Source organism: Heterodontus francisci, chromosome 2, assembly GCF_036365525.1.
Source record: "Heterodontus francisci isolate sHetFra1 chromosome 2, sHetFra1.hap1, whole genome shotgun sequence".
NCBI classification, from domain to species: Eukaryota; Metazoa; Chordata; class Chondrichthyes; order Heterodontiformes; family Heterodontidae; genus Heterodontus; species Heterodontus francisci.
Window position 1 is genome coordinate 48302913 of NC_090372.1, and position 24920 is coordinate 48327832.

At 43.4% G+C, this 24920-nt stretch overlaps 1 protein-coding gene across 4 annotated transcripts in view; it reads right to left on the reverse strand.

Moving 5' to 3' along the window:
• Window positions 1-24920, reverse strand: part of nedd9 (neural precursor cell expressed, developmentally down-regulated 9) — a 233848-nt gene that overhangs the window by 66672 nt on the left and 142256 nt on the right. For 3 of the 4 annotated variants that reach the window (XM_068058130.1, XM_068058123.1, XM_068058103.1), the window contains exon 1: window positions 10990-11172. The exons of the other annotated variant lie outside the window; for it this stretch is intronic. In XM_068058130.1, coding sequence (XP_067914231.1) covers window positions 10990-11001 — 12 coding nt within the window. In that variant the 5' untranslated portion in view covers window positions 11002-11172. Of the gene's footprint in view, window positions 1-10989; window positions 11173-24920 lie in introns of those variants that run through there. 4 annotated transcript variants of the gene reach the window in all.

The window sequence follows — 24920 nt, forward strand, 5'->3', positions numbered from 1 at the left end:
TTCTGACAAAAATGCGGACGGCTGTTGCCTTATTGAACAGCACCCTCAGTGTTTCAATCATGTAGACTTCTGTAATCCAAGACAATACAACAATATTAGGGGAGGCGATGGCGTAGTGGTATTGTCGCTGGACTAGTAACCCAGAGACCCAGGGTATTGCTCTCGGGACATGGGTTCAAATCCCACCACAGCAGAAGGTGGAATTTGAATTCAATTAATAAATCTGGAATTAAAGTCTAATGATGGCCATGAAACCATTGTCGATTGTTGTAAAAACCCATCTGGTTCACTAACCCCCTTTAGGGAAGGAAATCTGCTGTCCTTACCTATTCTGGCCTACATGTGACTCCAGAGCCACAGCAATGTGGTTGACTCTTACATGCCCTCTGAAATGGCCTAGCAAGCCACTCAGGGCAATTAGGGATGGGCAATAAATGCTGGCCTGGCCAGCGATGCCCACATCCCATGAAAGAATTTTAAAAAACATGCATCGGCTTGAATGCCCATCGGAAGGCAGATTGTCCAGTAATATTTTCAAACAAGACTCCTCTCACTTAAGGGCAGTGGCCTCAGTTGCAGCAGATTTCCAATGAGCAGTGGTTAATTGTTTTCCTTTAGAGTTAAATGCCACAGGAGTTTAATGGCTGAGGTTGGAAATAAGTGTTTTTTTTAAACCACTTTAGATGGGCACATAGTGAAGATAAATCATTCCCTTTTGTCAGCCTCTGACTAGAGGGATATAATTCACAATTGTCTAAAAACATAGGAAGCTCAGTAACTCCAGATGCAATCTCTGACTCCAAACCAAAGAAACTGCCCTACATGCCAACTCCCATATATCCTTTGGCCAACTCTAGCCAAAATAAGCTGCCCCAGCCTTACACATTACCTCTCAAATCATAAAAGTGAATTCAAACATTCTTAATGCATCCTACAAACATTAATCTGTCCTTATTATATTTTTCATGCAGGATCTGCAGAAATACTGAAGGGAGGGCCAGTAATTACTTAATATGATGGCGATTAAATCTTGGTTTTTAAGCTCAGTTCTTCTAAAGTGGAACCTCGTCACAATGTAATTACTTTTCTGGCACCGGTTTCCAGAGATCAAATGGATTAGATCGCTCTGACATTAGACAGCCACAGGCCTAGTCACAACGATACCTGACACCAAGAGTAATTGCTTTTACAGAGCCTCAACATTTACACTACCTGTAGAAACAGGTCAGGAGTGTGGGCAATGATTGCATTGTTTTAGAATGTCTGTGCTTGCTGCCATAGCTATTAGGGTGGCAGGCACCATCCTGATTTCGGAGGGGATTAATGAGATTGGTGGAGGGACTTTGTCTTTCAAAATTCTCATTAATGGATCGTTTCTCAGTAAAGATAACAATTATACTGAAATTTGTAGTTACTTCTAAAGAGATCTAAAGGGGGCTCTGGGGATGCAAACCTCAAGGCAAACAGTTGTTTAAAATGACAGCAGTATCCTGTCCTACTAATATCAAGCCTTAGGCATCTCTGACAAGGTGCAGTACCCAGAATTAGAAGAATTCTAACTGATTTATAATCAATAGGTCATGGTTGATGTTTAGTTTGAACCTCAACGATTATCACCAAAAATCATCGTTAAGTGTTCAATCCAGGTTGCTCTCTAAAAACAAAAGTCTCAAAAACAACCTATACATTGTGGTAAATATACTTATCTTATCCAAAAAGAATTAAGAAAGTTGGTTAAATAAAGACTGGCCATGGCAGCACATGGGTGGGGGGAACGCAGAGAAAAAGGAGGAAAATTACTGAGAGAAGATAGAAATTTCACTTCAAACAAAGGGAAAATCTGCAGTCTGGTGAAGGATCATGTATCTGAATCATCATAACCTATCTTTTCTCTTTATTAGTTCCTGACTAGCTTGCTGTGTATCTACAGAATTTTCTATATTTATTAAAGTATTGATTTATTGTTAGAACACTTTTTGGCTCGGTGTTAGAGATAGCACTTGTAGGAATACAGCAAAGTACATGGCCAAAAAAGACTCTGCATCCCATCTGGTCTATGCCAAAAAATAATATCCCTCAATCATTCACTGCCTCAAATCCTAATCCAGTTCTCCATTAACATTTCTCCTTCCACTGTCTCCCAAGTAGTCTTGACTATACATTCACCACCTGCTGTGTAAAGCAGTTAAATTGAAACTCTCAATGCATCTTCATTCTTCTAAGCCCTACCTTTCCTGATGCATGGCAATCTTAAACTTTTTATTGCAGCTCAATTTATCTTGAATGTTTGAAGAATATCATCCCGAAGCCTTCCCTTCTCCAGGGTAAAAAAAAATCCCCAGCTCCTCAACCTCTCCTCACAGCCTAAAGCTGGGTATCAGTTTGACTGTTCTGCACTGTTCCAATGCCTGGATATCCTTGCTGCAGTTCAGCAATGAGAACTGCACACAATATTCCAGATGTGGCCATACCAGTGCCTTGTACAGATTCATAATCACCTCCAAGGATTAGTGCGCTATCCCTCTGCCATACATAGCAAGAACTGGTTGGCTTTCCCTACTGCGCATTGCCAGAAATAGTGGGCTATGAAAGATGAACAGAACTATTTTTAAAAATCCCAACACTGGCCCATTGGGTGCAGCCACATTCAATGTAGAGAGTTTAGAGGTTAAAAACACACCATCATTTCTAAAAAAGCAGTTTTCTAGGAATTAAATCTAAATCATTTTCTGCAACAGACTCCCAAATAAAATACCCCACTGTATCTAAAACAGCACTAATATCTCTGGAAAGTGGTTCGGCAGAAATTTTAATGGAGTACTATGTAAAAGGTTATGTGTCGAATGTGGCTCTTGTCTGTGATAACAGAAAAACTGCAAACAACCTAAAAAGCTGCACACTTTCCAACAATACAGATGACGATAAATAAAATTAGCAGACTGATCCACTTCACAAATTCTTCTTGACAAAATAATGCATATAATTAGGAACATAGAAAATGTGGAGGGCCAGAAAGTAGAGACTCTGCAGTCCATCTGGCTGGTCTCAGAAACTAAAGGGCCAAGTTTAACACCCCCACCACACACTGAAAAGAAGGGCGTGGAGGCATTAAAATAGAGGCAGCTTGCTGCCACCTGGCTTGGCACTGCACTCACGGTGGTTGCCATTTTAACTCAAGTTTCAGGAAATGCATGAGGAGGCACAGGAATAGGCAAGGGCCTCATTAAACTATAAAAGTCAGGGCCTGTTGATGTAATTCAGACCCTAATATAATTTTAATGGGCAATCGCATTTGTCATCTGATACCAGCCTCACTGGGAACAAGAGACACTGTAGTATGTGATGTAGGTTGTTATTATTATATATACAGCACAGAAACAGGCCCTTCGGCCCACCGAGTCTGTTCCGACCTTCAACCACCCATTTTTTATATTAATCCTACACTAATCCCATATCCCTACCACATCCCCACCTGTCCCGATATTCCCCTACTACCTACCTATACTAGGGGCAATTTATAATGGCCAATTTACCTAACAACCTGCAAGTCTTTGGCTGTGGGAGGAAACCGGAGCACCCGGCGGAAACCCACACAGTCACAGGGAGAACTTGCAAACTCCGCACAGGCAGTACCCAGAATTGAACCCGGGTTCCTGGAGCTGTGAGGCTGCGGTGCTAACCACTGCTGCTGGGTAGATATGTAAATAGACTGTAAGCATCATCAGAGGATGTGATGTCACGGAGTGTACAGAGCCTCCTATGATGAGTATTGCAGTGGCAGCCATAGTTGATTATAAATAAACTCCAGTTACCTGAACCCATAGACTACTGTCTTTATTCGGTACAAAGAGTATAGTAACCCGGATATTACAGGCACCAAGCAGCAGCTGGCAGTAGAGAGTGGAGAAGCCAGGTGAATTTAACTCCATAAAGGTTTCCCTGTGGGCCAGGAGGAACAGGAATACCAGCCCCAATTAGGAGTTAAAATAGCCCAGGCCTGCTGGCCCCACATTGACCTCTTGGAACCAGTTAAAATCAGGGCTTAATATTCTTCAATCACCCATCCCCTCAGTATTAATCCAACTATGTCACACTATAGACCTCCACTGCCTCACTGCACAGGCTATGCTACACATTCACAACCCTTTGCAGAAAGTAGGTGAGTCAAACTCTACCTACTTCTAAGCAGTTTGTGGCAATCTCAAGCCTAAATCTACATTTTTAACTTTCACCGTTGTTAACTTCAATAGAATGACTGATACGTATGGTACTTGCATATTTTAACTGAACACTAGATGGCTCCCCTCTCGGAGTAAGCGCAATGTAACAATTCCATTCCATGGTCTCTTGTACCGCTTTTGTTATTAATTTGACAGAATACTCTAGAGGGTCCGGAAATAAAAGCAGTTAGTTATAACCAAAGTAATCTTAAGTGTTTATTTGGACATAACAATGACCACATGTATGGTGGAACACCTGCTAGTGCAGTCAAATATTATGCCAGTGCTCCGGAGTGAAATCTTCCCTCAGCCAAAAAAGCATTTTGGAACAAGTAAAGCACACAGATGAGTATTACAGTTTGTTAGAGTGCCAACACATTGTGCCACTGAGGAGAGTAACATGTGAATCCTCACAGCAGGAGTTCCTGATTTTTGTGGAGAAGGCTAGGAATGGAGACAGGTGCTTCCTCATAATGAAAGCTTGAGTCATTCATCACCACCCGTACCACCAAGACGCCCCACCCCAAACCCCCGCAGCAGCCCTTACACTAAGCAGTGTCTAAGCATTTTTGCTTGCAAGAGTAAAACAGACTTGGCGGGGAGCATTTGCAGATATTCGAAGTTGCTGATACTAAAAGACCTTGGTGTTCTGATTTCTAATTGATCTAACAATGCAGCAACTGTACTACAAATTTCAAACAAGCAAATAAAAAATATAAGCACACTAGGATTGAGTTTCCTGGACAGCAAATGCAATATTTTCAGGGCACCTGCCAATTAGACACTGCAACAAAGGCCTAGGAGCAGCTGACTTCTTACCATTCCTGTATAGTGACCAGAAGGTGAGAAATCAGTACCTGCAAATAAGTCATCAGTAACTTGGTGATTGTGTGAATCTTATCAAAGGTTGTATTTATAGAACCACCTTGGTGTAACTCAGTCATATTGATGAAGGCCTAGGGCCCATGGAAACGGCCAGTTTACATCTTACAGCACTGGAACAACAACTGTGTGTTGTTGCACAAGTTGCAACTTGCCCTAAGTTTGAGGAGGTCTGTATAACCCAATAAATGAAAGCCTGAACTTCTGGCCTTCATGGATGGATTCAGCCAGTCAGTCTGTTGATAGCCAGAACAAACAGTGGGCATGGTTTATACTGCTGCTATTGGAGACTATGGGGCTGCAATTTGGCATCTGGGAGCGTGCTTCTTTGGTAGAAGTTGGAGTAGAGGACAGAAGGCAGAACCTGATTCTGCTGGATCTCCATCCTTTTTTTAAACCCCTCCCTCCCCATGGTGTTGATATCAGAAGAGAAGGTGGAACTGGTGGGATGTCAGCACCCACCAGAAATCCCAGCAGTTCTGCTCCCTATGGAGAGCAATTGATTGATAAGAAAAATTTACATTTATTTAGCACCTTTCACAACCTCAGGTCATTCCAGAGCACTTTACAGTCAGCCAATGAAGCACATCCTGAAGTGAAGTCAATATTGTAATGTAGAAAATGTGTTAGAAAAACAGTTACTCCAAAATCAATACTTTTATCCTTAACTCTTTGAATGATCTTTACCCGGACTGACACAATCTCGTAACAGAGCAACAAAGTGCTGGACCAAACATCTTAGGCCCCTGTGAGGGAAGATGTCAAGAAAGTGTTGTAAATGGTGCCAGGGCCTGCCCCATTCATGCAAATAACCCCATATACAGGACTTGGGATGCCAGGGCAGACTTGGTGACCAGAAGCCCCATCTTTACGGTTGCTGATAAAGCTTACAGGAATTTCAGATCCCACCTCCTGTTTATGTGGATCTAGGAAAACTCCATAGGTTCCAATGCCACCTTGGTTGTCTTCAGTCCAATATAGAGTGTATGTAGAAAGCCTATCTTTGGGTAAAAGCATATATTGGAGTATCTTACAAGTGGAACAGTGGAGGAAGAGGAATTTGGTGGTGAGGTAAGAGACCAGAGGTATAGTTTAAGGGGTGGTTTTATAGAAGTCTGCAGACGAATTTCAGAGGTGGGAAGGGTCTAGTGGATGAAGGGTCCAGTTTATGATGGTGGCATGGAAAGCAAGCAGCAGTTCACTCACAGAAGCAGAGTCACAAGGGAGGAGTGAAGATAGGATGCAGCAAGACTATACAGAAATCTGAAACTTTCTCGAATTTGTTCAGGCACAGGATGGGTGTGAGGGATCTTGTGTGGGACATGACATGGACTGCAGAGTTTATTGAAGGGTGAGGTCAAAAGGGTGGTAAGAAGAGCATCTGAGAAATCAATCTTTAAGTTGGAAGCAGCATTCTATAGACAGAACTAAGCGATCCCACAACCAACAGATCAGATCAAAGCTCTGCAGTCCTGCCACATCCAGTAGTGAATGATGGTGGACAATTAAACAACTGATAGGAGGAGCAGGCTCCAAAAATATCCCCATCCTCAATGAGGGGGGAGCCCAGCGCATCAGTGCAAAAGACAAGGCTGAGGCATTTGCAATCATCTTTAGTCAGAAGTGCCAAGTGGATGATCCAACTCGCCCTCCTCCTGAGGTCCCCAGCATCACAGATGCTGGACTTCAGTCAGTTCGATTCACTCCACGTGATATCAAGAAATGGCTGAAGGCGTTGGATACAGCAAAGGCTATGGGTCTTCACAACATTCCAGCAATAGTATTGAAGACTTGTGCTCCAGAACCAACTGTGCCCCTAGCCAAGCAGTTCAACAGCTACAACACTGACATCTACCCAACATTGTGGAAAATTGCCCAGGTATGTCCTGTACACAAAAAGCAGGACAAATTCAATCCAGCCAATTATCACCCATCAGTCTACTCTCAATTATCAAAGCAGTGGAAGGTGTCGTTGACAGTGCTATCACGCAGTACATACTCAGCAACAACCTGCTCACCGATGCTCAGCTTGGGTTCCACCATGGCCACTCGGCTCCGGACCTCATTACAGCCATGGTCCAGAGCTGAATTCCAGAAGTGAGGTGAGAATAATTGCCCTTGACATCAAGGAAGCATTTGACAGAGTGTGGCATCAAGGAGCCCTAGCAAAACTGAAGTCAATGGGAATCAGGGGGAAAACTCTCCACTGGTTGGAGTCATACCTAGCACAAAGGAAGATGGTTGTGGTTGTTGGAGGCCAAACATCTAAGCCCCAGGCCTTCGCTGCAGAGTTCCTCAGTCTAAAGTCCTCAGCCCAACTATCTTCAGCTGCTTCATCAATGACCTTCTCTTCATCATAAGGTCAGAAGTGGGGATGTTTGCTGATGACTGCAGAATGTTCAGTACCATTCGTGACTCCTCAGATACTGAAGCTGTCCATGCCTGCATGCAGCAAAACTTGGACAACTTTCAGGCTTGGGCTGATAAGTGGCAAGTGACATTTGTGTCACACAAGTGCCAGGCAATGACTATCTCCAACAAAAGAGAATCTAACCATCTATCCTTGACATTTAATGACATTACCATCACTGAATCCCTCACCATCAACTTCCTGGGGTTACCATTGACCAGAAACTTAACTGGATCAGCCATATAAATGCTGTGGCTACAAGAACAGGTCTGAAGCTGGGAAGCCTGTACTGAGTAACTCACCTCCTGACTCCCCAAAGTCTGTCTACCATCTATAAGGCACAATTCAGGAGAATAATGGAATAATCGCTACTTACCTGGTTGAATGCAGCTCCAACAACACTCATGAGGCTTGACACCATCCAGGACAAAGCAGCTCGCTTATTTGGCACTCCATCCACCACCTTGAACATACATTCTCTCCACCACTGACGCACAGTGGCAGCAGTGTGTACCATCTACAAGATGCACTGAAGCAACTCACCAAGGCTCCTTCGACAGCACCTTCCAAACCTGCGACCTCTACCACCCAGAAGGACAAGGGCAGCAGGCACACGGGAACGCCATCATCTGCAAGTTCCCCTCCAAGCCACACACCATCCTGACTTGGAACAATATCACCGTTCCTTCACTGTTGCTGGATCAAAATCCTGGAACTCCCTTCCTAACAGCACTGTGGGCGCACCTACACCAATGGACTGCAGCAGTTCAAGAAGGCGGCTCACCACCACCTTCTCAAGGGTAATTAGGGATGGGCAATAAATGCTGGCCTTTCCAGTGATGCTCACATCCCAAGAATGAATAAATACATAATATTGCAAATTGAGAAAGTCAACACTTTTCCAGCTTTAGCAAATACTGTCTCGATAAAGTTGTGGTCATTTGCTAGTGTTTTTCTTTTCAAAATTCAATGACAGAAAAAAAGGCTAGCATAGCCTCAAGATTAGAGGGAGCAGATTTAGGACTGAATTAAGAAGGAACTTCTTCACTCAGAGGGTTGTTAATCTATGGAATTCCTTGCCCAGTGAAGTAGTTGACGCTTCTTCAGTATACGTCTTTAAGGCTAAGGTTTGAACAATAAAGGAATTAAGGGATACTGTGGGAGCGCGGTAAGTGGATCTGAGTCCACGAAAAGATCAGCCATGATCTTATTGAATGGCGGAGCAGGCTCGAGGGGCCGGACGGCCTACTCCTGCTCCTAGTTCTTATGATCTTATGATCCATCTGCCAACGTAAAATGAATATAAACTAAAAGCAAATTGCAATGTCCTCCACAACTGGCAAGAACCCAAGCAAGGAGGTAAATACATGTCATTATGCTGTGCAGAACGTCCTTATGCAAGACAAACCACACTGAATATTTTTTACTGTATGCTACATCTGTGGTTTCAGTCTGAGCTGAAGACGAGTGGGATAAAGTGCTGAGTTCACAAGAGTTTCAAACGACCGCACAATTTCACCAGTGGGAACTCGGCTCAGCTGATTTATCTTAACTCATTGGCACCAGTCACTTCTACCTCTAGGTCCTGCTGCCTTTATCCCTGATAAATTATTCATAGACTCCTTCCAAATTCAGATCCTCCTCTTCCCATCAGTTTCACAGGTGACAGCAACACTTAGTATGTTACTTTAGTCGCCATATGGGTGAATTTAGACAAAATGCCTGTTCGCTATTTGAACTGACCAGGGCATAGAACAACCACACACACTTTACAGCTGGACAGAGATCAGGAAGAGTCACCCTGACTAGTGATACCTCTAAAGCTGATCATAATGTCCTCACTGTTACCATGGCTGACACCAGCTAACTCATCAAAGAAAGAGAATTGAACTTGGCATTGTATGGGTTGGTGTAGTTCAGAACCACATCATCCAGGATCTCCCCACAGCAAAAAATGCTGAAGGTGGGGGAAACTATCTATTTCCTAAGGACCAGAATGAGCACCACCTAAGCAGGGATCCTTACTCAGATTGCAACACAACAGTGAAATGCTATCAGCTCTTCAATCTCATTCCTCAATGCAATACCAAAGACCAGCCCCCATCTTTTTCTTTGTGGATTTAAGTGGATTTGGTACTTGACCCAGTTGTGCAGTGGATTGTTGTAATAATACTGTGCCCATAAAATTCACATCCATGATTTCTTATATGCTGAAGTGATTTTTAAAATTGTATATATACATAAATGTAACACATAAAAGACATTTGGGAAAGCAGAATGTCAGTCTTAACTCTCCAGTCCATCAGTTGAGAGAAGCAATTCTAAAATATCTGGCATTAGTGAGATCAAATCTGGGGAACTGAGAGATCTCCTTATTTTATGGGATATTCAAATCTTGGAAGAATTGCAGAGTGGGACGAATTAATTCCACAACTGAGGGGACAGAACAATGAGAAGTGGTTGGCTATTCAGGGACCATCTCCTCTTAAAAAGACGAGGCTAACGGCTGATTTGATAAACGTGTTTAAGATGATGATAGGGCTTTTGGAAAGTGGGTTTTCTCCGCTATGTCTGAAAGTCAAAAAAAAGCAAGAGGTCGTAGTTTCGAATGAAGGACGACAAAAGACAATGGAAGATTCAGGCACAATGTTTTGCAGTAAGAGGGTGATAAAACATAAGGGATGGACCACCAGCGAGGGTATTGTAATCAGAAACTGTGATGGGGTTCCAAAAAGGAGACTGGACAGTTTCCTGTCAGCAAATAGGATTCAGGGTTACTGGGTTTAGACATGCAAAAGATAACCTTGTGGTTAGCTGAATCGATCAATTTTGCCCGAAATTGACGTCCCACAATCAATTGGTATCGGAGGGCACAACAAGCCAGGCTGCTCTGGAACACTTCTCATTGTCCAATAAAGTACAGCATCATGTTGCTTCCATGACCACGCACTGAGTGTATGGAGAGGAACGTAAAGGGAAAATAGATAATCTATTTATTCAGCCAAATAGCGCAGGCAGAATACCAGATAAGCAACTGGAATGCTGAACACTTGTGAAAAATATGCAAAATACCTTCACAAAATATTTTCTCTGTCCCACACACAACATAGGTAGATCATTTAATTTTTAAGTGCAAGCTGTCTCCACAAAAGCAAACTTCCTTTTAATAAGGATATATAGCTGTAAGTCAAGTTATACGGAGATCACATCACAAACCCTTACACTTTCAGACTGAAATAAACAAACTGTAGTGACGTGCCCCAACCCCACCCCCACTGTCTTCCTCCAACCGAGCAATCTGACACAGGTCAAGTGTAGAAAGTTCGCATTTAGCAGTTAAAACAGTCTTTCGAAATAACTCAGCAAGCGCTTGCAGTTGGAACTTTCAATCAAGCAGCCAAATCCACGGCTCCCAGCTTTCCGCAGCATTGCACCCGACAACACCAGCAACTTTGCAAAGAATAAAGTCCATTTTACCTTGCGCTTCATTTTAATGATCCTCCTAAATGTCAGGCTAACCCTTGGTGTGTAGGGCGCATTCAACACTATGGTCTCAACTGTATCACACACAGGTCATTGCTAAACCAGAGGATGAAGTTGTGAGTTTCAGTGTACACTACAAGGTCCTTGCTCCGCTCAGCTCTCTCTCTGTCTCAGCTCCTATTCCACCGACACGGCAGCAAAGCTCTATTCATTTGCATGATGTGCAAAGACCGGCCTCTCATTGGCTCAGGGGGAAGCTCTACAGTTGCATAGGAAAAGGTAGTGCTTCAAAGTGACCAGCAAAGGGAGATTTAGCAAGAAAATGATAAATGTAACATCCTGTTCTAAGCTCTGAAGAGAAGGAATTCTTTGTCAGATTAGGCAGACTTAAATAATAATTAAAAAATAAGCTCACAAAGCGAGTTCTGGAAATCCTATTCCTGTGACCTAGCAACCATCAAAACGGCCTCCTAAAATGGATTCATTTCAAAGCTTCATGCTCCCGAAATGAAATGGCCCAAGAAACAAGACGTTTTCTGTTTACAGTCTCTTCTATTGACCTCCCCCGCTGACATTTTTTTAGTTCAGTTTCTCCATTGTCCGGTGTGAATTCGAAGCAATATGACAGTCAGCTTCCAGAGCACTGAGGGATACAGCTTTCTGACAACAACAGGCCCTTTACACAACTGAAGAAACTCATCAAACACACTTACAACTGTCCCTGCACACATCTTTAGTTATACTAATCCTACACTAATTCCATATCCCTGCCACATCCCCACCTGTCCCTATACTTCCCTACCACCCACCAAGACTAGGGGCAATCACTAATGGCCAATTTACCTATCAGCCTGCAAGTGTTTGGCATGTGGGAGGAAACCGGAGCTCCCGGAGGAAACCCACGCAGACACAGGGAGAACTTGCAAACTCCACACAGGCAGTACCCAGGATTGAACCCGGGTCACTGGAGCTGTGAGGCTGCGGTGCTAACCACTGCGCCACTGTGCTGCCCACAAATCTTGGCTCCACAAATTCCATATCATCAATACATTCATTAGAAATACCCCAATCAACCTTACTATAACATTTTCTATTGAAACATATACATAATGACACATATACACTAACCATGAAAGGTCACAGACCTGAAACGTTAACTCTGTTTCTCTCTCCACAGATGCTGCCAGACCTGCTGAGTTATTCCAACACTTTCTGTATTTATTTCACATGTATACTGGCCATTGTATTTCAGCTCAAGCCCACTGTCCAAATTATTCTTGGTTTCTTCACCCCCACCCCACAACATTCTCTTGAGCTCCCTCTGCCCAACCTGAAGGTTTTGACCTCACTGAGGTTATGAGTCATGAAGTTGTGATCACCCTTGGGTACTCTCCCTCCCCACCCCTCAAATGGCCATTATTTATATGTGAGCCTTTACCGAGAGTGCAGTCAAGTTTCTCGCATGGGGGAATGGTACAGCCTGATGATACCTGGCCTCACCTGACGCCTAGATGCCCGGGGGCGGAGTCACTTTAAATGGATCAGAAACATAAACTGCTGGATTATCCCTTCCCTTACTCAGGCTGCTGAGGTCAATTGTACCATTACTGTCCCAGCTGAGATCAATGCAGCACAGACTGAGGATCACAGCTGGGACCTCCTTGGAGATACTGCTCATAGATGAAGATTTCACCTATCAGCCACTATCTAGGCTACATTGTCTCTTTTCGTTAGAGGTGTGAATGACATAAGTAGAAAGAGGGATTCAGGCAGATTTCAGGGAGCTGGATAATTAATTAAAAAGTATGATCTCAAAGGTAACAATCACCAGATTACTCCTGGCGCCATGCGCTAGGGAGCGCAGAAAGAGGAAGATAGTGCAGATGAATGTGTGGCTGGAGAGATGGTAGGAGGGAAGGCTTTAGATTCCAGGGGCACTGGGACCAGTTTTGGGAGAGGTGGGACTTGTATAAGTCAGATGGGCTGCACCTCAATGAGGTCAGGACCATTATCTTAGTGGGGAGGTTTGCTAGTGCTGCTGGGGAGGGTTTAAACTAGTTCAGCAGGAGGGTGGGAACCTGAGTGTAGATTCAGAAGGAAGAGAAGTAAAACTGGAACTAGAAGGCAGAAAATTAGTAAGTGAGTATGGAAGGTCGAGGAAACAAAGGCTAGAAAACAGACAACAAAGCAGTTGTTAAGTGATTAGTGGTATATACTTCAATGCAAGGAGTCTAGTGAGTAAGGCAGATGAGCTGAGGGCACAGATAGATACTTGGAAGTATGATATCATAGCTGTTACTGAAATATGGCTTAAAGAAGGGCAGGAATAGCTCTCAACATGCCTGGTTATAGGGTTTTCAGACAGGATAGAGAGAGGGAAATAAAAGAAGGGGAAGTCGCAATATTGGTTAAAGAAACAATCATGGCTGTGAGGAGGGATGATATGCTGGAAGGAGCATCAAATGAAGCCATATGGGTTGAACTGAGGAAGCAAAAGGGCTATCACACTGCTGGACTGATTCAGGGTGGGCAAAAAAGTGGCAAATGGAATTCAGTCCAGAGAGGTGTGAGGTAATGCTTTTTGGGAGGACAAACTAGGCAAAGGAATACACAATAAATGGTAGAAGACTGAATAGTGCAGAGAAACAGAGGGAGTTTGGAGTGTATGCTTTCAGATCCATGTAGGTAGCAGGGCAGGTAGATAAGGTGGTCAAGAAGGCATATCAGATACTTTCCTTCATTAGCCAAGGCCTAGAGTATAAGAGCAGAGAGGTTATGCTAGAACTGTATGAAACACTAGTTAGACCACAACTAGAGTACTGCATTCAGTTCTGTCACTGCATTACAGGAAGGATGTGATTGCATTAGAGAGGGTACCGAAGAGATTTATGAGGATGTTGCCAAGAATGGAGAATGTTAGCTATGAGGAAAGATTGGAAAGGCTGTGGTTCTTTGCTTTGGAACAGCGGAGGCTGAGGGGAGATTTAATTGAGGTGGATAAAATTATGAGGGACTTAGATAGAGTGGGTAGAAAGGACCTATTTCCATTAGCAGAGAGGTCAATAATCGCGGGCATAGATTTAAAGTAATTGGTGGAAGGATTATAGGGGAGTAGAGGAGTAATTTTTTCACTCAGAGGGTGGTAGGGACTTGGAACTCACTGCCTGAAAGGGTAGTAGAGGCAGAAACCTTCATCGCATTTAAAAAAAAAACACTTGGATTTGCACTGAGGTGCTGAAACCTTCAGGGCTACAGACCAGAGCTGGAAGATGGGATTAGACTGGATAGCTCTTTTTCAGCCAGCACAGACATGATGGGCTGAATGGCCTCCTTCTGTGCCATTAATCTTTCTATGTTCTATGTTTCTATGTAAAAAAAAACATAGCCTTTTCTTTAGGCACTCAAAGGGCTCATTACTTAGGTAGCTGAGGAGGCTACCTCCAAGACTTTAGGAGCTCATTTGCGATATGAATGAGAGCAGTAGGTCCACGTATTTTGTCTGTGACTAATAATCACTCCTGTTTCGACACAGCAGAATATAGTAACAATTTGTCCCAAACATTAAGCAGTTCACCCTCTGAATAATGTGCAATGAAGGTGTTAGAAAGCTAAAGGGAAAGAAAATCATGCATGCAATAGTAAATTCCCATCATGCTAAAATTACCTGAATGCACCTGTCCTCTAAAAAAGGTGTGGGGGGATCCACTAGTGGAGAACAACACTATTTTTTGTAATCAGAAAGCAGTACATCAACTTCAGCAATCCTTTCACTTATTATCGACTTTATGCTTGAATTGGCACATCTTTATAAATTACTGTTAAGTGGATGAATAATTAACTGCAGTGTCGGTATTTGTTTCACCTGGACAAGGCTCACCATGACACTCAAAATCTCCACCAATAGATTGGTGCCTATGCTTGATGGCATTTGCAGTAGTTTGCTAACATAGGAACAGGAATAGGTTATTCAGTCCATCCAACTTGTTCTGCTATTCATTTAGAATGTGCCTGATCTGTATCTTAACTTCATTTTCCTGCCTGTTTTCATATTCCTTTATATCCTCACCCAACAAACATTTATTAATCTCAGAATTGAAAATTCCTGTGACCGACCTTCCCACCCCACTGCCAATTGAGGCCCTTAACTGGGTAATTAACCCCTAACTAAGGGCCTCTTCCTGCCGCAGCCACAATTACCCATGCGACAGGCAGCCCTGTCGCCGCAAGGGAAGCACAGCACGAAAAACCTTGCAGGATGCTTCCTGCTTCTGGGGGAGGGGTCCCTCGTTCAAAGACACTTACTGCCTGAATGAGAGACTCAGCATCGGAAAGTGGGGGCCCACTGAGGTCCACCTCCCTGCCCTTGCTGCCGATCCTTCTCCCCACCCCCGCCGCGTGACCTCCACACTGCGAGACACCTCCTGTCCTGACCTACCTTGAGCCTGGTTCCAGTGCCACTCCTCGGTGTTCAGTCGCTGCAGCTACAGCAACAGCCATCGCCTCCGTGGTGGTGCTACACTGCTGGCTTCTAATTGGCCGACAGCTCTCCAAGGGCAGGACTATGGCGACGGGGTCCTAGATCCTATGTAAGGCCCGCCACTGTCCAGTTAAGTGACTGGCACTAAATTCAGCGGGCCTTCCACACAAGAGGTGATGCAGGGATCTTGGCGCCAGTTTCCCCCAATGTTGACACCCCCGCTGCCAGCACAAAATTCCATCCGGCATCCACAGGCTTTTGGAGGAATGAGTTCCATACTTGCACTACCCTTTATGTGAAGAAGTGCTTCCTGAATTCACTCCTAAATGGGCTAACTCTAATTTTAAGATTATGCCCTCCTGTTCTGGATGCCTGCACTGGAGGAAATAGTTTCTGCGTATCCACCATATCAAATCCATTAGTCATTTTAAGTACCTCAATTAGATCACCCCTCAGCCTTCTAAACTCAATGGAATACATCCCAAATTTATGCAACTTTACTTATAGTTTAATCCATTAAGGCCTGGTATCATTCTGGTTAATCTGAGCTGCACCCCCTCCAAGGCCACTGAGGTTCAGTGACTAAAGCTCCAGATGGGGTCAGACCAAGTTCCTTTACTGAAGCATAATTTCCTTACTTTTGACTTCCAACATCCTTGAGGTAAAAGCCACAATCCACTAACTCTTTTGATTATGTTTTGTACTTGTGCATTTCATTCCGGTAACTGCACAATCATGGGAAAACGAAACACTATTTTCTTTGATTTGTCTTATGAATTAACCAATTGAAGGGCAGTCCCAGAGTCATTTTTTTCTGCAGTTATTACATCTCTAACTTGATGCACCTTATTGCACTTTAGTACTAGAGATACAGGATAAGCATCAGGACCCACCGTTTAAGCCAAACTGCTTGAAGCTGCCTTTATATTGAGTCATGAGCTGCCAGCTCCTGACAAAAACTACCAAATGTTTATTTTAAAGGACAAATGAAAGACAATCTCTCCTAACAGTTTCTTCTATTATATGCTATATGAAGAAATAAGCAACACAGCTGGGAAATAAAGAAAATTAAGATGGAAACAATGATTTATGGGGTAAACTCTGTTCTCCCACAATCCCAGTTTTAAGCCACACTTAAAGAGCGCGAAGGACTGGAAATGGTAATGTGGTGTAGTCCTTTCTCCGACCAAACTACCTTCAAGTATGGCTTCCTGTTAGGAGCACTGAATTGACCCTTTATAGTACACCATGATGCTACCATAACCTCTCTTTCCTTTTATGATACAAACATTAATTTACATTAGTAGTTTACAACAAAGAAAGCTCGAGTAAGTCAAAACTAATCCCACTGTTTGCTTTTTCCCCAGAACCCATCTAATATGGTGTAGTTATGCTCTACACAAACAAATATTTATCTATATCTATAAAATTCTTTAGTCAGTAAAACTGTAATGCCACCACTATGTTGAAATTAAAGGATCATGCTATAACTGTACTGGTAACAACAATGCCTGCTATTCTTAGTTTCTCTCCAGTATATTGTTATTATCTCTAAAAAAAAAACAATTTTCATTCACATAGTTCCTTCCACATTCACAGGACATCCTTAAGTGGTTCACTACCAATGAATTACATTACAACAATGTTAGTTATTTTACTCCTGAGGTGGTGGTGTAACCTCTCTCAACCTATTACAACAAACAGAGTTAAACATGATTCTTCTCTTCAGGGCTGAGATCTGGCAGAATGGACTTTTGCCTGTCCCTCTGGAACTATCTTTATCCACTTTCCAAGTCGGGTTTAAAGGGTCAGACGCACCCAGAATATTGGGTCCACTATCCACTATAGGCCTCAGCCAAAACCAAAGCCTTCAATGACTAAGTGTTTGGGCCAGCTAAAGGCCCACTCCCTCTAGGGGAGAAAAGGCCTTTACTGCCACTTTCTGGGCCGTACTGCTGCCTTCTACATGTCTGCCTCTGGAAGCAGCGATAATTGGGATGAACAGGAGGAAACTCCTCTGGGGAGCTAGGCCTTACGTTGGGTGGAGCTCAGAGTGAGGAGGAGGGTGAGGGAAACCATGGTCAGGATAGGACAGTGATGGTAGGCTGAACATCCTGAATATTTCCTGATACTCTGCTGAAAACCTGCCCTTCAACATTTTTTCTAACTGACTGAGAGATTTGGTTCATCTGTCTATCCTTCTCTCTGTCTCTCTCTCTCCGACCTCTCGATATCTATCTTTCTATCTATCTTTAAATTATCACATTTCTCACCTGATGAAAATTACTTGCTTCTGTTGGATTTTAATAACCAAAGGATTTTCAGTGAGATTTGTTCTGCCTCTTATGAGTCTGAGAGAAACAGAAAAAGAGGCTACTTTGCTTCAAAAGTGAATTAAAGAACTTGAGGACACAGGTAACAATTAACTCTGTAGTTTGAAGAAAAGCAAAACACATGTTTGTGAAAGAGATGCTGTAGCAGGGCCCATACAATATAAAGACACATAAAAATATAACCCTATTTTCTAACTTTACAGGGATTCTGGCTGATGATGTGCACAGAATGGAGATTACTTAAGTCTGATGCACATGTCTGCCAAGATAAGGTTTGGCGAATAAGTAGCAGTCTGGCCCATTGCAGATGGCAGCAGGAATCTGTGGCATGCTTAAGCAACAGCATAGGAATGCACACAAGAGCCTGATGGCTGACAGTTTTTCATCCACAGTAGTAACATTTCAGGGTTTAGAAACTTAGTGTTTTGATTCTTGAGTTCATATATATTATCTACATAGTCATACCAGAGTTGTTATTTTCATAACTTTGCACTTTCCTCTGGGAGAACATTGTGAAATAGTGGAAAGATTTGTAGCTTGATTAACAATCTTACAGGTGTGAATGCTCCTTCCATGGTTCTAACTATCTTTATACCAGGTAATTGGGTAGTTAGTCCAATAAAGCAGGAACATTTTATGGGCTTTCACAACCCATACAATGCAGAGGTGAAGGTCATTCACACCTACCGGATGCAGTATCCCACCAGATGTTGTTCCAGAGTTCAGACCGTGATTGACTGGAGCAGGATTCAAACCTTGTACCTTCTGATTCAGATGTGGAAATGCTACCATTAAGCCAAAGTCTGGTTCCATTACCAAAGTGAAAACTGTCGGCTAGACATTGGTCATCTCAATTTCTCTGCCCCCCTCACTCACTCTAACCTGTCCCCCTCTGAACTTGAGGCACTCCGTTCTCTCAGGTCTAACTCCGACATGGTCATCAAACCTGCAGACAAGGGTGGTGCTGTTGTTGTATGGCGTACCGACCTCTACCTTGCAGAGGCTCCACCAACTCTCGGACACTTCTTCCTACCTCCTTCTGGACCATGACCCCACCACCGAACATCAAGCTACTGTCCACAGGACTGTCACTGACCTCATCTCCTCTGGAGATCTTCCCTCTACAGCTTTCAACCTAATAGTTCCACAATCCCGGACAGCCAGCTTCTACCTCCTTCCCAAAATCCAGAAACAGGACTGTCCCGGCAGACCCATTGTGTCAGCCTGCTCCTGCCCCACTGAACTTATTTCTTCCTATCTTGACTCTATCTTTTCTCCGCAGGTCCAGTCTCTTCCCACCTACATCTGTGACTCTTCTGATGCCCCACGTCATTTTGACAATTTCCAGTTTCCTGGCCCCAACCGCCTCCTCTTCACTGTGGACATCCAATCTCTCTACACCTCCATCCCCCACCAAGACGGTTTGAGGGCTGTCTGCTTCTTCATTGAACAGAGGCCCAACCAGTCCCCATCCACCACCACCCTCCTGAACATTGAACATTCTCACATTGAACAACTTCTCCTTCAACTCCACTTACCTCCTTCAAGTAAAAGGTGTTGTTATGGGTACCCACATGGGTCCTAGTTTGGCTTGTATTTTTGTGGGATATATCGAACATTCCTTGTTCCAGTCCTACTAAGGCCCCCTCCCCCAACTCTTTCTCCGGTACATTGATGACTGTATCGGTGCCGTTTCCTGCTCCCGCCCCGAACTGGAAAACTTTATCAACTTTGCTTCTAATTTCCACCCTTCTCCCACCTTTACATAGTCCATCTCTGACACTTCCCTTCCCTTCCTCGACTTCCCTATCTCCATCTGTCGACTAACATCCATTATAAGCCCACCAACTCCCACAGCTACCTCGACTACACTTCTTCAAACCCTGCCTCCTGTAAGGACTCCATTCCATTCTCCCAGTTTCTCCATCTCTGACGCATATGCTCTGATGATGCTACCTTTCATGACAGCGTTTCTGATATGTCTCCCTTTTTCCTCAACTGAGGATTCCCCCCCACTGTGGTTGACAGGGCCCTCAATCCTGACCGGCCTACTTCCCGCACCTCTAACCTCACCCCTTCCCCTCCCTCCCAGAACCGCGACAGGGTTCCCCTTGTCCTCACTTTCCACCCCATCAGCCTCCATATCCAAAGGATCATCCTCCGCCATTTCCGCCACCTCCAGTGTGATGCCACTACCAAACGCATCTTCCTCTCCCTTCTCCTGTCAGCATTCCGAAGGGATCGTTCCCTCCGTGACACCCTGGTCCACTCCTCCATTACCCCCACCACCTCGCCCCCTTCCCATGGCACCTTCCCCTGCAATCGCAGGAGGTGTAATACCTGCCCATTTACCTTCTCTCTCCTCATTATCCCAGGCCCCAAACACTCCTGTCAGGTGAAGCAGCGATTTACTTCTTCTTCTTTCAATGTAGTATACTGTATTCGCTGCTCACAATGTGGTCTCCTCTACATTGGGGAGACCAAACGCAGACTGGGTGACCGCTTTGCAGAACATCTCCACTCAGTCCGCAAGCAGGACCCGAGCTTCCAGTTCCTTGCCATTTCAACACTCCCCCCTGCTCTCATGCTCACATCTCTGTCCTGGGATTGCTGCAGTGTTCCAGTGAACATCAACGCAAGCTCGAGGAACAACATCTCATTTACCGATTAGGCATACTATAGCCTGCCGGACTGAACATTAAGTTCAATAATTTCAGAGCATGACGGGCCCCCCATTTTACTTTTATTTTTAGTTATTTTTTTCTTTTTCCTTTAAAAAAATTTTTTTGTGCTTATTTTATTTTATTTCATCTTTGTTTGTTTAATTTGCTTACCCACTGTTTTTTTTCATGTTTGTACTTGTGGCTGTTCAATTTCAGTCCATTAACACCCTATCTGTACTAATGCTTTGTCTTTCAACACACCATTAACATATTGTTTGCCTTTGCTCCACAACCGTCTGGTCAGCTATTCTGTGACCTTGTCCTATCTCCACCTTTTCCTTTGTTATCTCTTGCCCCACACCCACTTTACTTGCTTATAACCTTTTACATTTCTAATATTTGCCAGTTCTGAAGAAGGGCCACTGACCCGAAACGTTAACTCTGCTTCTCTCTCCACAGGTGCTGCCAGACCTGCTGAGTATTTCCAGCATTTCTTGTTTTTATTTCAGATTTCCAGCATCCGCAGTATTTTGCTTTTATGCTGAGAAGAGATGTCTGTTCAGACACTCATTTGATAGTTGATCACTTTGTTATCATGCTGCAGTGATGCTGATACAGATTGAAATACCTGCAGTTCAATGTTTTCTGCAGCACAAATAAATGGAGAAAATAATATTCTAATCTCAGTCTTGATTAACATTCCCATTTAGGCATACCTTAGGGGAAGAGACACAAGGCGAGCAATAGAACAAGAGTGAGTGGACAGGCAAATGTATGAGTAAGGGGTTGCAGAAGGGAGAATGAGTAAAGAGTGAACAATCCTAAAAACAAATCATAACCCTTGCTGTACACAATATAACCTCTTTCATGCAGACTATAACCGATATATAGCCACCTCTGTACATACTGTAATCTATATACAGTGTTACAACCAGGTGAGAAAGAGGTCTAGGGTTCCCTTTCAGCCTTCACCTGGTCTTACTGTAACAGGGTTTAATTTTAAACACACCATGTTTTTAGCTCCCCCTTGGTGAATCCTTGTTCACTGCTTTCCAATTATAAGGCAAAGAAACCAGCAAAAACAGGTCTTCTTAGGTTTAAAGAAGGTTGAAATTTATTTAACTTAAACTCTAATTCGGTTGATGCCTACGGATACACAACGCATCCAAGCTAGCATGCATAAACGATACACACATGCAAATAGAGACAGAAAAGAGCAGAAGAAAAAATAAAGTGGAAAAGTTTGAGGCAATATCTGAAGAGTTTTTGTTACGGTTCTTCGAGCTCACTGTAGAGTGCTTGATTGTAGGTAGATCTGGCTTTTCGTGGGGGTCCAGAATTCTTCTTAAACCTTGTTCACTGTTGGAGACTTTTCTCTCCTGGGGTTCATGTGCCTTCAGTGGATTCAGAGGCTTGTGAGAAAGAGATGGGAGCAGACAGGAGAAATCTTCTCAGTCCTTGAGCAAACAGTCTTTCTGAGTTCAAACTCTCTGTGGCTAGTTCAAAAAACCCTGGAACAGCCAGTTAGTCATGTGACCAGCTGGTCTAACCAGCCCTGGATTGTATCACTTTAGCAGTCTCTGGAATGCTCCTCTTACACACAGTACCTGGTGATCAGGGTCCATTGGGTTGAATGTGTCAGGGAATGGTCCTTTGTCCTCCCAAGCACTGTCAGTTAATATGCAAATATCTTTTCCAGCCACGGCTGATCTGTTTAACAAGTCACTTCCATGCTCCAGCAACAGTTTAAAATCAATGTTCATGACAAAAATAATGTGCCTCATTCTTGGGAAGTGGGGGTCTAGCATGACAACAGCTACCTCTATACATACTGTAAGCTATGTACAGCCGCCACCATACATATTGCAACTGATATACAGCCACATCCATACATACTGTAACCCATATACAGGCACCTCAGTACATTCTGTAACCCATATACAGTCACCTCTATATATACTGTACAGAGTATAGCCCCTTCCATGCATAACATAATTCATATTCAGTTACATCCTTACATGGTCTGTCAATATACAGTTACCGCTGTATATATTAGGCTCGATTTTAATTCTGTGCAAGTAGATGGGTTAACTCTGTCCAATACACAGCCACCTCCATACATACTGTAAACTTTATACAGCCACCTCCGTACATACTATAACCCATATACAGCTATCTCTGTACATACTGTAAGCTATATGCAGCTGCCACCACACATACTATAACCCATATATAGCCCCTCTGTACATAGTGCAACTGATATACAGCCACCTCCGTACATACTGTAACCCATGTACAGCCAATTCTGTACACACTGTAAGCTATATACAGCCACCACCATACACACGATAACCCATATCCAGCCCCTTTGCATGTACTGTAACCCATATACAACCACCTTCGTAATACTGTAACACATATATAGCCCCCTGCACATTCTGTAACCCACATGCAGCCACCTCCGTAAATACTAAAACCCAAATACAGCCACCTCTGTACATACTGTAATCCATATACATTCACTTCTGTATATACTGTGTCTTCTATATATCCCCTTCCATGCATACCATAACCCATATTCAGTCATGTCCTTACATGCTGTGTCCAATATACAGATATCTCTGTACATACTGGGCTTGATTTTAACTCTTTGCATTTCAGTGGGTTTTGAATGGGTTAACTGTGTCCTATATTAAAACACCTCCATACATACTGTAACCTATATACAGCCGCCTCTGTACATACTGTAACCCATATACAGTCATCTCTATACTTAATGTAACCTACATACAACCACCTCAGTTTCATACATGCAATTGACCCAATAATGTAATTTTCACGAATGTGTCCTTCAGTTGGTAAAAGAAAAACCATTGTAAAACTCTTATGCCGCGAAGTGGTGCCCCTTTAAAAACAGATTCACCACCAAATTGCATAAACAGTGTTTCTGTTTTGGCGTGTCCTAGATCTGTCTGCTTCTATTACTGTTATTTTCCAGTCTGAAAGTTATCTTTTTGATCTTCTCATTGCTATTCCACAGCACCTCTTCCTGTTTCTAATGAATGGCATTTCCTTGTCTAGCGTCACACTATTTACTTGCACCATTTAAACTACAGCTCACTTTCACTCTTGTCTATTTTAATAATGCTGCTGAAAAACTGCTCCTCTCAGACTCCCTCGAGAGTTTCTTTTCGCTGACCTCAGTCCTGATCTTTGACAATTGCCACCATATTTCAAGAAGGGAAAACAGAGCATCCCATTGATTCCGTAAAGGGTGAGCCAGATTGCTGTGGTCCACATTTGCAGACACTGTAAAGGATTCCAGTGCTGTGCTTTTTGGTGCTGCTGCCTGCACTGAGGACAGTTGATGTGACTGCTACAGTCAGTTCAATAAAAATGCACCGGGAAAATTTGCAGAGAAATAAGGGGTGTTTACACCATTGGGAGGATTTTCATGGCCCAGGTGCACTAAATTGCTGGGGTCCAAAGAGTATCAGGAAATATGCCAGGTCAGAGTTTCTGACATTTAAGAAACCTGCCCTATCTCCCTTTCAAAATTGAAGAAAAATAAGGTGAGTTGCAATACAATCGAGCGCTCTGACTCACCCAATTTCCGATATTTGCTTAATGATCCCGAGACCCAGGAAAATCTCTCCTATTGTAAAAAGAGGAGAAAATGGGGATAAAAACTTATGGCAACAGCCATATTAACGATTATGTTACGACCAGGTGAGGAAGGGGTCTCAGGCTCCCCTTTTGCCCCTTCTCTGGTTTGACCGCAACAGAGTTTTTCTTTTTTTAACACAGTGATTGAACTTACCACCTCAGTGAGCACTTGCTCCTGTTCCTCTAATATAATTGCCAAAGAACCAATCAGACAGGTTTTCTTGGCTTTAAACAAGAAAGGTGTAAGTTTATTATCCTTAACACTCTAAACCAGTTAATATTACTAAAATATGATACGCATCCACACTCACATTCACACGAGAGAGACACACAAACACACAAATAGATTACAGAGGGAAACAGAGTTGGGTGGTTGGAGTAGGGTCTGAAATTATATAAATTTAAATACAGTTCATCAGTCCCTGAGTCTTTAGTTGAAATTGTAGTCCTGAAGCCCTTGCTGGGCTATGTGCACAGTTCGAGCTTGTTTCTCAGGCTCCAGAAGGCAGAAGAGGGGGTTTTGACCCTTGCATCCTAGTTGTTGGTTGTGGTGGTCTGTAGACTTGGCTTTACCAACTGCAGCTGAGGCTTCTCTGGATCTTTACTGTAGAAAGGGAGAGTGCTACTCCCTTGATGGTTTACAGTTACTCCTGCTTTCTGTCTGACAAAGCTTAACCCCTCCAAAGCGGCACTGGAGTCACATGACATTCCCAAACCTCTTTGTTGGGTTAATGAGGCCCTTCTGGAAAATTCTCTGAGATTCAAGGCACCACACCTTAAGCTGTT